The following is a 14,074-nucleotide window of genomic DNA, read 5'->3' as shown; positions in this document are numbered from 1 at the left end:
GAAAATCGATTTCCTCAATCTTTCTCTGTGTTTTCCAGATGACCCTCAAGCCCCTTCTTATATTTTCCTGTTACCAACGGCCTAAATTAAAACATAATCAAAGGCTCAAATCATTTTTGGCTTAATCCATATCTTTTTCTAGAAATTTCACCCCTGATTAGATTAATACCCATTAATATTTTAATTTTCCTAAGTTTAGACTTAGGGTCCTCATTAAAAATATTAATTATTTTAATAAAATCACTTATGGGTGGAATTTCCCAAAACGCTTTCTAGGTTCTTTGGAATACATGTGCCCAAGCCTCCTTGCAAAATTTGAGGCTTATAGCACATCCAATGCTACCCCAAATCAACACTCCCTCTTAGTGAGGAATGTGCTCTAGCAATACACTGCTACTGCATACTGCTCTGACTCTGAAGCATCGTCCTCTGCACTGTTGATGTCTGACATACTGTCCACCAACTACTGCGTTGTTGCTACTACTGTACTACTGCCTTTGACACTGCCACTGCCAATGCTACATCTGTACTACAGCTCCCTCTCAAACGTTGCATCTGCTATGCTGCTAGCACTGCCACTGCTAACACTGCATCTGTATTGCAACTCAGTTGCTGAGAGAAGCAACTGAAAACACCCAAAACTAGACAAGTATCCAATGGATACACCTTGGTGCTGAAATCCTGACTGCTGCTAGTCCCACGCTCTCTTTTGAAGCCACTACGTTATTGAAGCTCTGCACTGTGCCCCCTCGCACTGCTGCTTCTCTGCTTTGTGTGGCTCACATTCTAGCACTACTAACCACTGCATCTGTCGAATCAACACTCCATGGCACCAACTAAAAACTCCACCATCCCGCTACTACTGATCATGGGCTCCCGTAGAAAGGTGATGATCCAAGAGGTGGGCTCCTCAATGATCCTGCCCATTTGTAGCTCTATCGAAGTATAGTTCTATATCAGCCCACCTCCCTCCTGGAGGTATCTTGGTTGTCATGGCGAACTCCTCCTCCTGTATGATCTTTGCGGCTGCAACCTTAGGATCATGCTTCTCATCCTTGTCCTTTTTCTTCAAAGGACATTGGGATGCATAGTGACCCATCTCACCGCATCTAAAGCACTTCACCTTGGAGACGTCCTTCTTTCGTCTCTGTTGCCCCTATTTTCCCTTCGATGCAAGGGTTACATTATCCTCCTCCTCTACTTTGGGCTTCGACCCACTGTTGTTGCTGCTTCCATCAAGTTTGACCTTGAGCAAGTCTCTCCTCAGCTCTTCTTGTTTCAGAGCTGCCCACATCTCGTCCCAATTTGGCAATGCTGCTCTGCCCAGGATACTCTGGACAAAGACTTGCCATTCATCTGAGACGGAATTTAGAGCCAGTCTCACTAACTCCAAATCCTGAGGTGTGTGCCCTGCAGTCGACAACTCATCACGAGTCTCTTCAGTTTCGTGAGGAATCGATCCACACGTTCTCCCTTCAACATCTACGCAGACCTCAATTTTTGTTCTAAGTACATCTTCCACTGCTCGAAAGATCCCTGATACAATGTGGCCAAGGCATCTCACATCTCCTTAGCAGTTCCTTTGCTAGCAACGTGGCACACCACGTGATCCTTGACTCCATCTAGGATCATCCTCTTGGCCTTTGACATCTCAGTTTTGTACTTCTTCAGCAGATCTGCATCCGCAAGGACAGCTACCACATTATCAACATACGTCTTGAGGGCATGCTCATCTAAAAGGAAAGACATTCTAGCCTTCCAGATGGCATGCTTGGAAGCCCCGTCCAACCTGTCCTGATCCCTCAAGCCATTGGTTGCCATATCTTCTAAAAAATGATGTCGAGCGGTTCCTTCTTTCTCCCTACTGCATAGCTCCTGGGTTGCCTTACACACTCCCTGATGGAGCTGGTAAGTTTGTTGCTCCTCTACTATTCAGCAAATGAGACATATTGATTTCCTCAGCGAGAAATCCCTGAGGAAGTATTCCCTCACTATGCGATTCCTTCTTACGGCTTTTCTGCCCAGCACTCAGCTTGCAGAAAACTGTATCCCTCTAGCTCTGCGTGGCTCTGCATAGCTCCCTCTGCCTTGACAAATTCTCGATCTCGCAATCTTACCTCTCTGTCGGCTCAGAGAGAGACACCCACGAAAATATAGCCCTCATGGCTAGAACTGCGCAATCCCTGAGGGGATTCGAACTGCGGCAGGAAGTTGGCCCTTGCTTCAGTGCTAGATCTGCTCTTCCTGTTTCACATCAAACGCTATGATACCATGTGAAAAATCCTAGATCTAACAATCTCAGGAATCCTACTACAACCAACTAAATCTACTTCACCTAGATTGTAAATTATGTTACAAGCTTATTTCAGATTTCTTCTTGAAACATTGAAGTAAATTACTAAAGCAGCCTACACCAATTTAAATATAATTCTGAAACATAGAAACTGAGCAAGGAAAATAGAAACACATAGGACACAGTTATTTTTGGACAAAAGTCCCTGGAAAAACCTAATGTGGGAAAACCGATGCAGCAGCTCTGATGGTTTATTATTATTAAGCAGTAGCAAATTCTGAATACATAACTGAATACCTCACAGGGTTATTCAGTTACAGAGAGAAATACTGGGAGAAACTTTGTGAGTTTTACCTCACTCAATCACTGAGAAAAAGTCCCGGTTGTTCCGACTGCTGGATGAGGTGCCCCTGGGAGACCTTGCGCTGCCTCTACGCTGTCCCAGCGTCAACCCTCTCAGGCACAGCGTCACCCAAATGGGGAATTGATCAGTAGCCCATAGTCACTACTCTCAGCCTCCCGGTCTCACACCCCAGCTTCCGGCCACTGAAAACTGACCCTCTGCTCTGATTTTCGACTTTCTCTCTCTCCCTCTGTGCTGCTTCTGCGTGGCCCTTTTGATCCAATGAATATTTAGGGCCTAGGCATACCCCCCTGAAGTTAACAAGCACTGACTTCGAACTAACAGCAGAAAAGCAAGGAAACAATGACTTATTTCCTACTTTTGTCTATACTCACTTAACTTTTGCAGCGTAGTAATTTCCAGGTGATGACTCAGTTGAGGAGCCTCTTTCTATCTGTCCTCAGTCAACCTCAGCCTCTAGTTCCAGCACACCTTGACATCCTCTCTTTGCACTTGCCATAACATTGTTTTCAGCAATTTTTATTGGCCTTTGTACTTCTTTCCAGTAAATACTTGGATCTTTCCCTGGGTTTTATATACTAGCAATAGGAGCTTCTTTTGCACTCCCATTATGTATTTACAGTAGATGTGCTTTCCAGGTCCTATTGACCTACTTGTTGCGGTCATTTGTTAAACATTAATAAAATTAACTATCTAAAACTCATAGAATGGAATGATTTCTAGGACTGTATACTATAACAAGTTTTTCTATCTGTGATATTTCATACTTCTTCTGGTTCTATCACCTATTCGGTGCTGTAAATCTGCCATCTGTAGGAAACCTAGTTTTTAAAGGCCAATTCCAAATCCAAACTTGGAGAACAATTTTCACAATAAATTGGTAAGTTATCTGCATGTGTCTAAGAATAACAATGCCATGTTCAACTTCACAAAAAATAAATTTATGTTAAAAGATAACCTACTATCATGACCAATATATCTGCCACCACTAAAAGCTAGATTTAAATGTTTTATCTATCCTGTTCAAATGGATATGCTTACTACTATCAGGTTAAAGGAAAAAAACAACATTGTAGATATTAGAGATTTCAAAACCTTGACATTCCAATAAAGAAAAAGGTAACTTGAAGCACCTCGCCTAAAATAGCATCACGGTGAACAATTGCTGTAGTATGGACAAATTTTGGCTGGTGGAACGCATTGGCAGGAACCTTTTGAATTGACTGCCCATAAAAAGTATCCAATGACAGTAAACCTTCTCTGTCATCACTGTGCTTCAAGTCTGATATTTCTGGATCTACAAACAATAGAAAGTGTACATTTGTCATTGACAGTTTCAATAAAATTATAAGGCAGCTTCCATGTCATATGCCAAGCACAGTAACAAAAAGCAGACATGACAGGCTGTAATTGGTAATTTTAGTACCAATTTTTACCTTGGAATTAACAGGTTCCAACATCGAGACAGTTACAAGAACATTACAAACCAATTGTCAACAGCATAAAATAAGCCTGGTGAGTAGAGGTCGATTACTTGAGCTACAGTAGATTTCAGTAATTATTTCAGATTTAACATTCCAATAGTGCTGATGTGAGATTTGAGAAATGTTGAAATAAAAGAAAGAACACTCAGAAAGCATGAGATCAAACAATATTGCATTACAATGATTATGCAGTTTCAATAAAATTATAAGGCAGCTTCCACGTCATATGCCAAGCACAGTACCAAGAAGCAGACATGACAGGCTGTAATTGGTAATTTTAGTACAAATTTTTACCCTGGAATTAACAGGTTCCAACATTGAGACAGTTACAAAAACAATACAAACCAATTGTCAAAAACATAAAATAAGCCTGGTGAGTACAGGTCAGATAACCAGATCTTGAGCTACAGTAGATTTCAGTAATGGTTTCAGATTTAACATCCCAATAGTGCTGATGTGAGATTTGTGAAATGTCAAAATAAAAGAGAGAACACACAGAAACCATAGGATCAAATGATATTGCATTACATTGATTATTCCATGAAGATAAAATTACACATAAGATTGCTTGTGATTCATAACCTCCTAGAAAAGTAGATGTTACCATAGCATTTAATTCAAAATGAAATAATTAAAACATACATTTAATAACAACCCCTAATGTCAAGATTTAATATTTCAATAACCCTCAAGTACAAGCATTTAATACTACTACGTTGTTGTGAAGTGGTGTTAAAATTGGCAACTAGGGCCAAATTCCACCTTGGGACAGTTCATATGATGGAGATGATTATTACATTGGATTCCTCTTTTCGAGAGGTCCAAGTTTGATATAAAGATCATCGCATTTGGACAAGCAGAAGTGAGATTTTGAATTTATTCTCATGCACAAATTGTTAAGGTCGGCCTCAGCTTAATGTAGGCTCAAGAAGCCCAATAACATCAAATCCGAGGACAAGCTTGAAGACAAATCCGACTATCATGCATGGAAGATGTCTCTGGATTTGACTTTGGAAGAAAATGATGCTCTATGGACTATGTCAAAGGAAGAGTAGTGGAGCCTCCTTCAAATGCACCCACTGCCGCAAAAACAAAGTACAAGAAAGGTGAGGTTAAAGCTACGAAAATTATTGTTGATTCTATTCACAAGCCTTTGGTTGCCTATATTTCTGATTTGGAAACATCTAAGGAGATGTACGACAAGCTGGTTGGAATGTTCAAAGTAAATAATGCAAATCAACTCCTATTTCTCAAGAACAAGTTGAAAGACATCAAGATGGATAGAGGAGAATCCATTCAATCCTACTTCATGAAGATTACCGAAATCAAGAATGATCTCCTGTCTATTGGAGAAGTTGTTGGTGACAGGGAGTTCACTCTTATTGCACTTGGAGGCCTTACGAGAGAATGGGATGTGTTTAACACTACCAGGGATTTGATGAATTATTTGCTAGATGCACTCAAGAAGAAATTAGGATGATGGAAAGAGACAATCCCTCAAATGGAAACAATCCTACCGCCTTCTCCACTCATGCTAAAAGGAAAAACAATGCTGGTCCAAGAAGACAAGGTCAAGGGTTCAAGCCGGGATTCAAAGAAGGAAGAAAAGAAAGATGCTTCAATTGCAACAGGTTTGGCCACTTTGCTAGAGAGTGTCCTCACAAGAAGGACACTCCAAGAGATAATGATAACAATAACAACTACAAAGGCAATGGCAATCAAAGGAACAATAGGTTCAACAACAAAGGAAAGAGGAATGCTCCTGTTTTTTGATATGGGAATGGTCGTCCTCCCAAGAAGTCGAGAAACTCCAGGTATGAAGAAGTTAATGTTGTAGAAAAGCAAAAAGAATTTTATCTTATTTCTGCCCTCACCACCGCCTCTCCTCCAGATACATTGGATCATTGGTTGATTGATAGTGGTGCCTCAAGGCACTTCACTGGGTACAAGGAGGCCCTCTCAAACTTAATTGAAAAGAAGACAAATATGGAGATTATACTTGGGGATAATGCCACTTATCCCGTGAAAGGAATTGGGATTGTTACTCTTCACTTAAATCAAGGTCAAACCCTTCATTTACAAGAAGTGTTGTATGTACCTGATCTGAAAAAGAACCTGGTCTTTATTTCTGCAATGGAAGATAAAAGCTTCAAGGTGACATTTGTTGATGGGAAGGTTCGTGTTTGCCAAAGGAACCTGAAAGATGCATTCACACTTGGATTTAGGGTTGAAGGTCTCTATCAGATTGGAGGAAGTCCGTTGGGAGCAATGACTTGTGATACTTCTCTTCAATCCGAATTATGGCACCGAAGATTTGTTCACCTTCATTACAAATCCTTACCTGATGTAAGGAAGATGGTCACAGGTATGCCCAAATTCAACTTAGATCATGAAGGAGTTTGTCAGGGTTGTGCAGTTGGAAAACATACAAGGGGACCATTCCCCTCAAGTGAAAGTCAAACTACCGATATTCTTCAATTGGTCCATTCTGATCTATCAGGTATGTTGCCCATAACATCTTTGGGTGGATATTTGTACTATGCAATTTTTGTGGATGACTTCTCTTGCAAAACATGGATCTATTTCTTAAAGAAGAAAGATTAAGTGTTCAAATGGTTCCACTCTTTCAAAGCCTTGGTCGAGAATCAAACAGGAAAGAAGATCAAAATATTGAGGACCGATAATGGAACCGAATATGAGTCAAATGTATTCAGTTACTATTGTAGAGAAGCTGGCATTAAGAGGGAGACCACTACTACATATACTCCTGAACAAAATGGTGTTGTTGAAAGGAAGAATTGAATTATCATAGAAGCCACACGTGCCATGCTTCATGATCAAAGTCTACTGAAGTTCTTATGGGGAGAAGCTGCCAACACCGTTGTGTATGTTCAAAATAGATGCCCACATCAAGCATTGGATTTCAAGATACCCGAAGAAGTATTCACCGATAAGAAATCTGATGTTTCTCATTTTAGAATTTTTGGTTGTCCCGTATATTTTCATGTGCCAAAAGAGAAAAGAAACAAGTTAGACGCATCTGGGAAGAAAGGAACGATTGTGGGCTTCAGTGAAACCTCGAAGGCATATAGAATTTATGTGCCTGGTCAAAGAGAAGTGGAAATAAGTCATGATGTCACTTTCGATGAAGATTTTTCCCTTAGGAAAGTTTGAGATCTTCCTATCCCTAGGAAGGACAATAATGATGATGCAGGGAAGCAGGATGAATCTACGAAAGATGATCCAATGCCCGATGTTGAAGGTCTGATGGATCCCATTGATCCACCTCCTAGTGAGCCCTCTACTTCAAGAAAAAGACCTTTGCGGCTCATAGATATTCTTGAAGATGTCGAGAGACATGTTGCACCAAGGGGAACATTTCGTGAAAGCAAGAAGCCGAACAGGTACCAATGGTACTTAGCTGCCATGAGTACCATTGTACAATCTGAGCCATGTACGTTCGAAGAAGCCATGAAGAACCAAGTGAGGAGGGATGCGATGAATGAGGAATATGAGTCGATCATGAAGAATGATGTATGGGATGTGGTTCCTAGACCCAAGGACAAGTCAGTGGTCACTTCAAAATGGTTTTACAAAATCAAACATGGAGTTGATGGGAGTGCTGAAAAGTTCAAGGCCAGGTTCGTTGCTCGAGGCCTCTCTCAAAAGGAAGGAATGGACTATGATGAGATATTTGCACCAGTTGCTCGATATACCACCATCCGTTCGATCATAGCCCTTGCTGCCTCGCAAGGATGGAGCCTACACCAAATGGATGTCAAAACTGCCTTCTTGCATGGCTCGCTTAAGGAGGAAGTCTATGTAGAACAACCCGAGGGGTTCGAAGTTCAAGATCGTAAGACACATGTATGCAGGTTGAAGAAAGCCCTTTATGGGTTGAAGCAAGCCCCCAGGGCTTGGTATGAGAGGATAGATAGCTATCTTATGAAGTTGGGATTTACAAGGAGTGAAGCTGACCCAAACCTATACTTCAAGGTTGAAAAGGACAAGCCTCTCATTTTGGTCCTTTATGTGGATGATCTCTTTCTAACAGGTGATGACCCTCTCATTCATCAATGCAAGAGGGAGTTGGCTTCTGAATTCAAGATGAAGGACCTAGGTCTAATGCACTATTTCCTAGGACTGGAGGTCTGGCAAAACCCGGGTGAGATTTTCCTTTCTCAAGGAAAATACATTGTGACGTTGCTTGAGAAGATGTGGGGTTGTGGATTGCAAGTCTGTGTCTACTCCGATGGAACTCAACTTCCAAAAGCTATGTGGAAGTGTTGTTGGGCCCGAATTAGCGAACCCTTCTGAGTATCGTCAACTTGTGGGGGCCCAGATGTTCTTGGTAAACTCTCGTCCTAACATATGCTTCGCTGTGAACATGTTGAGTCAATTTATGGTCGAGCCTCATCACATTCATTGAAATGCTGCTAAGAATCTTTTGAGATATCTTTGAGACACAATCCACTATGGACTAGATACATTGTCGAGAATTTGAGGCTGCCAAGCCAGGAGGTAACTCCTCAAAATGAGATTATATTATTCATTTAAGATGTTCATTATTATATACATGAGGGACTGACTGTTGAGTTTCATCTCCCGATGACTCTCCATTTTCTCTATTATTTATTTACACTATTTACAGTTGTTCACCCAATCCCTATGATTAGGTGTCGACATTCCCCCCCTTAATCTGAATGGATGTTGGTGAGTCCAAGCATCATTCTGAATCTTTCAAGCTTTTCTCTTCCAAGCGCTTTGGTGAAGATGTCAGCAATCTACTCATTAGTGGAACAATGGCGAAGATGGATTGTTTTGGCCTCAACATGATGTCGAATCAAGATGATATTTTATATTGATGTGCTTCGTTCGATCGTGGAACTTTGGGTTCTTGGCCAACTTTATTGTCGAGGTATTGTCAATCATGAGTGGAGTTGAATGTACTTGTTTTACCTGCAAATCTTCCAAAATTTTCCTGAGCCACACAATTTCTTTTGTTGCCTCAGCTGCTGCCACATATTCTGCCTTTGTTGTGGAATCTGCTAGAACTAATTGTTTGCGTGATCTCCAGGAGACAACTCCTGATCGAAGACTCATAGCATAACCCAAAGTAGATACCCCAGTTTCTTTGTCTCCATCGAAGTCTGAATCAGAGTATCCAATCAAGCTGAAGTCGCCCACTTGTGTATACTTGAGTCCAAAGTCTTGAGTTCCCTTCAAGTACTTTAGAACTCTTTTTGCAGCAGACCAATGTCCCTCACAAGGCTTTTGCATAAACATGGAGAGGATTCCAACAGCAAACGAAATGTCTGGTCTAGTAGTAGTGAGGTAGTTGAGACTTCCTACAAGTTGTCTATACTTTGTTGCATCCTCAAATTCTTTTCCTTCAATGGATGTGAGCTTTAAGTTCTGTTCCATTGGAGTACTGAGAGGATTGCATTCAGCCATGCCAAACCTGTTCAACAAATCTCCAATGTACTTCTTTTGAGAAAGGAATATGGACTTCGGATGTTGAGTTACTTCAATACCAAGATAGTAATGAACATAGCCCAAATCAATCATTTCAAAACCTTTCCTCAATTCCTTCTTTATGGATGCAATATAGCTCTCATTGTTCCTTGTCATCAAAAGAACATCTACATATACCACAAGATATACCATTGTTTTGCCAACTTTCTTGACAAACAAAGTTGCATCATCAAGATCATAATGTTTGAAATTGAGTTTCAGAAGATGCTCAGTTAGTTTTCCATACCATGCTCGCGGTGCTTGTTTGAGGCCATACAAGGATTTCACAAGTTTGCATACTTTATGTTCATGTCCTTTCACAGAAATCCTTCAGGCTGGGACATAAAAACATTCTCTTTTAGATCTCCATTCAAGAAAGCAATTTTTACATCCATTTGATGGACTTTCCAACCGTTCTGAGCTGCTAGGGCAAAGAGTGTCCGGATGGTAGCCCATTTTGCTATGGGGGCAAAAGTATCCTCATAATCGACCCCTTCTGTGCAAAACCTTTTGCCACAAGTCTGGCTTTGTGTTTGTCAAGTAGCCATCAGCTTTATACTTGTTCTTGTAGACCCACTTGCAGCCAATTGGTTTAGTTCCCAATGGAGGATCAACCAGCTTCCAAGTGCCATTCTTTATCAAGGCATCATACTCCTTTTGCATTGCTTCTTTCCATTCATCATGAGAAGCAGCTTCTTTGAAGGAAGATGGTTCAAAATCTGTAGACAAATTCAATTCACAATCATAAGAAACATCCATATGAACAGGTGAATCAGAGTCATCTACATCACCTCCATTTTGCCGGGTTGAATTTCTAGTTCATGTCTTTCCAACCTCATCAGGATGAACACTTTCAAGTGTCTTTGTCAACCACTTTGGGGAACCTTTCTGAGATGGTCCAAGCTGCTCAGTTGATTGAGTTGGGACTGAATCAAGATTGAGTCTCCCAATTTTGTCAATCACATCACTCAAAGTATCATCTATTGTTGGAGTTTCATGCGGGGGAGAGTGCTTCAGAAGAAGATTCCACAGGTTGATCTAGTATAGGAATCCCCCCTTCAAGATGTGGAATCTGATTATCAAATTCTTGAAATGATTTTGCATTTGCACCATTTTTCTTCAACAACCGGAGGCTGTCATAGTTCAAGTGTCCAAATCTAGCATGCCATAATAAACTTGATGGAAATGTACCTTCTTCATAATGAGAATTTTATGAGAAATTTTGTGCACGAGCAGAGGTACCCTGCAGCTTGAGAAGCCTTTCTTCTTCTATCCCCGTCATGACAAGTGAGTGGTCTGATGCTTTTCTCACCTCAACCTTGCCATCAAACATATGAATGGAGTGTCCTTGCTAGCGGATGTGGACCAAGGACAGCAAGTTTCTCCTCAACTGTGGGAGATATAAAACATGATGCAGAAGAAAGTCTAGAAGACCAGGCAATTTAAGCCTGATTGTGCCAAGCCTTGATGGCTTGAGTTTTGATTTGTCTGCAAAGTATACTGCTCCATCAACATTGTCAGTAAATTCTTCAAAAGAATCTCTTCTAAAAGTCATGTGGCAAGTTGCTCCTGAATCAAGCAACCAATCATTTTTCCAAGAAGCAAGTGAAGCATTAAATAAGTCTTCATTTACTCCAATATTACAGTGTGCCACAACATAGTGAGCAGATTCAGGTGCTTTACCTTTCTCTTTGTCATTAGTTTTACCTTTGGGTTGGTTTCTTTCCTGCTCAATTCTATCCCAAGGCAACTTGCATGTGGATGCATCATGTGATCCATCTCTTTTGCAACGTATGCAATGCAAATCTGACTTTTCTCCTTGAGAGTGTCTACCCCCCTGCCTCTGAAATTTCTTCCTCTTCCTCTTCGACCACCTCTTCCTCTGGAAGAATCTTGAGCAAGATTCTTCTCTCTATGTGCAAGACACAACCTCTTTTGAAGACTGAGGGGTTGTCTTCTTCCCAAAAGCTTTCTCTCTTTCAGCAAATTTTTTCACAAGGGAGTCAAAGGTAATAAATATCTTTGAGGTTTCCATTTGCTTGCAATGACTCAAGATAATTTGAGTAAGTGGGATTAACTGCCTTGAGAAAAGCTATCAGAGGAATGTCTAGTTCAACATTAGTGACTTTGATATCATGCATAATAGATTTTAATTCTGATGCAAGAGCAAGAGGATCATCATTTTGTAATTCAAGGATAAACAATTTAATCATGAGTTGAACAACTTCAAGTGCAAAGCGTGAGTCATAGAGTTCCTTCAGTTTTTGTAAGGCTTCGAAAGCATTTGAAAATGGCGAAATATGGTGACTCACCTCTTCATTTACTGATGTTGCAATCAATGCATAAGCCTTTCTGTTTTTATTTTCCCAAATGGAGAATTCCTTGTCCGAGGTGGGTTGTTTTGGCTCTTTGTATCCGTCTCCAACATACACTCCTTTACGCAGCTCATTAAAAATGAGAGTGTGTTTGATTTTCCAAGACCACTCAGGATAATTTTCCTTCCCATTGAGGACCACTCCCACAATAGATATTAATGAGTGCATTTTAAAAAAACTGTGAACTGTAAAAAAATATACTTCTGCTGCCAATATATAAAATATTTTCACTTCTGGTGTTAAAGAAAAAAAATTGCACTGTAATAGCAATATTCTTAAGAAAAAAGTGCAATTCTGATCAAGAATGCAGTTCTGGTCAAAAATGCATTACTGATAAAAATGCAGTTCTGGTAAAAAAAAATCATCTTCCAGCATGGCTTTAAAGGACTCCATCTTCTGTGGCTTTAAAGGACTCCATCTGCTCTATTCAAAAACAAAGAAGAAGTAGCTTAGAGGTTCTGTTCAAAACCCCATAAAACCAGAATGGAGATGCCTGAGCGTGTTTTCCTCCTCGAACCTCTCGCAGGACCAATACTGGGCATCCAACACAGTCTACTGCGATACTGGAGAGCAGAATATTGGCAGTGCAGCGTATTGGAGGGAGGGAGGGAGTAGCGTATGTATGGGAGCGTTGCGTATTGGAGGGAGGGAGCAGCGTATGTATGGGAGCGCTGCGTATTGGAGGGAGGGAGCAGCGTATGTATGGGAGCATGCGTATGAGTGTTGCAAACAAGCTGTAATGGGACGCTGCGTATGAGCAGTGAGAAATAGCGAAACGTTGCGTATGGGAACGCTACGTATTAGGCAACGCTATTGTCCAGTCTTGAACACCCGGAGAATAGCAACATAGTCCAGTCTTGAACGCCCGGAGAATAGTGAAAGCAAGGAAAAAGGATGGCGCGGAGAGGGCGGTTTTCAAAATAATTGGAGCAGCATTAATAATGAAAAAATTGAAAGTAGCGTTGAAAATAGTGAGACTCAGAACCACAATGGCAGTGGAAGCATTTTAAATGAATAGCATGTTATACCTCTGGAGATGCTGGGAGCCAACGTTGTTGTTAACCTATGCGATATCACCAAATATGCACTCATCGCACCACAGTACAGTCAGAGGTGTCAGTTCTGCAATATGGGCAGAACATAGGCAGAATAGGCAAATAGGCAGAAAGGGAGTTACAAGGGCAGGAATGCTAAAAATAGAGCTGGCTCTGATACCATGTCAGGCCAGGAGGTAACTCCTCAAAATGAGATTATATTATTCATTTAGGTTGTTCATTATTATATACATGAGGGAGTGACTGTTGAGTTTCATCTCCCGATGACCCTCCATTTTATCTATTATTTATTTACACTATTTACAATTGTTCACCCAATCCCTATGATTAGGTGTCAACAGAGGCTACATGGATATACAAATGTTGATTGGGCTAGCAGTGTGGTGGATCGTAAGAGCACGTCTGGGTGTTGCTTCTCTTTGGGGTCTTCTTCAATATCTTGGATGAGCATGAAGCAGAAATCGGTTGCTTTAAGCACCACCGAGGTTGAATACATTGCTGCAAGTATGGCCTGTTGTGAAGTTGTTTGTTTGAGAAAGCTCTTCAATGACCTATTTGAGCATGTGTTGGATACAACTGTGATCTTCTGTGACAACCAGAGTGGGATTCGTCTTTCAGAGAATCCCGTGTTCCACGACCGCTCCAAGCACATTGATATCAAGTACCACTTTATCCGGGATATGGTACAACAGGGAGCAACAAAGCTCCAACACATCAGGACGAATGAGCAGGTCGCAAATATTCTCACGAAGCCCTTGGGGAAGGTCAAATTCTTAACCTTCCGAGAGAAACTTGGAGTCGTGGAAAGACCTTCCTATGAGTGTCCTGCATGAGTTGGACACTAAGCTTTGAGAGCTCCTAAGGGCTTGGGGTACTTCTTGGAGCTATGAGCAACCATAGGGTGAGTGGTTCACCTTCCCCTAGTGGTGCGCTATGTACAAGGTGAGTGGTTCACCTTCCCCTAGTGATGCGCTACGTACAAGGTGAGT

The 14,074-nt window shown here is 41.2% G+C and overlaps 1 protein-coding gene across 1 annotated transcript in view; it reads right to left on the bottom strand.

Moving 5' to 3' along the window:
* The window catches only part of LPXA (bacterial transferase hexapeptide repeat-containing protein), a 136,859-nt gene that overhangs the window by 101,036 nt on the left and 21,749 nt on the right, over positions 1-14,074 (bottom strand). The window contains exon 3 of the mRNA XM_089415735.1: positions 3,791-3,954. Coding sequence (XP_089271861.1) covers positions 3,791-3,954 — 164 coding nt within the window. The remainder of the gene's footprint in view (positions 1-3,790; positions 3,955-14,074) is intronic.

This window comes from Pinus tabuliformis, chromosome 6 (assembly GCF_031772625.1).
Source record: "Pinus tabuliformis cultivar Carrire ecotype Pingquan chromosome 6, CPIR1, whole genome shotgun sequence".
Taxonomy (NCBI): Eukaryota; Viridiplantae; Streptophyta; class Pinopsida; order Pinales; family Pinaceae; genus Pinus; species Pinus tabuliformis.
The sequence above is the reverse complement of the archived record's forward strand: the minus strand, read 5'-3'. Positions and strand labels throughout refer to the sequence as shown.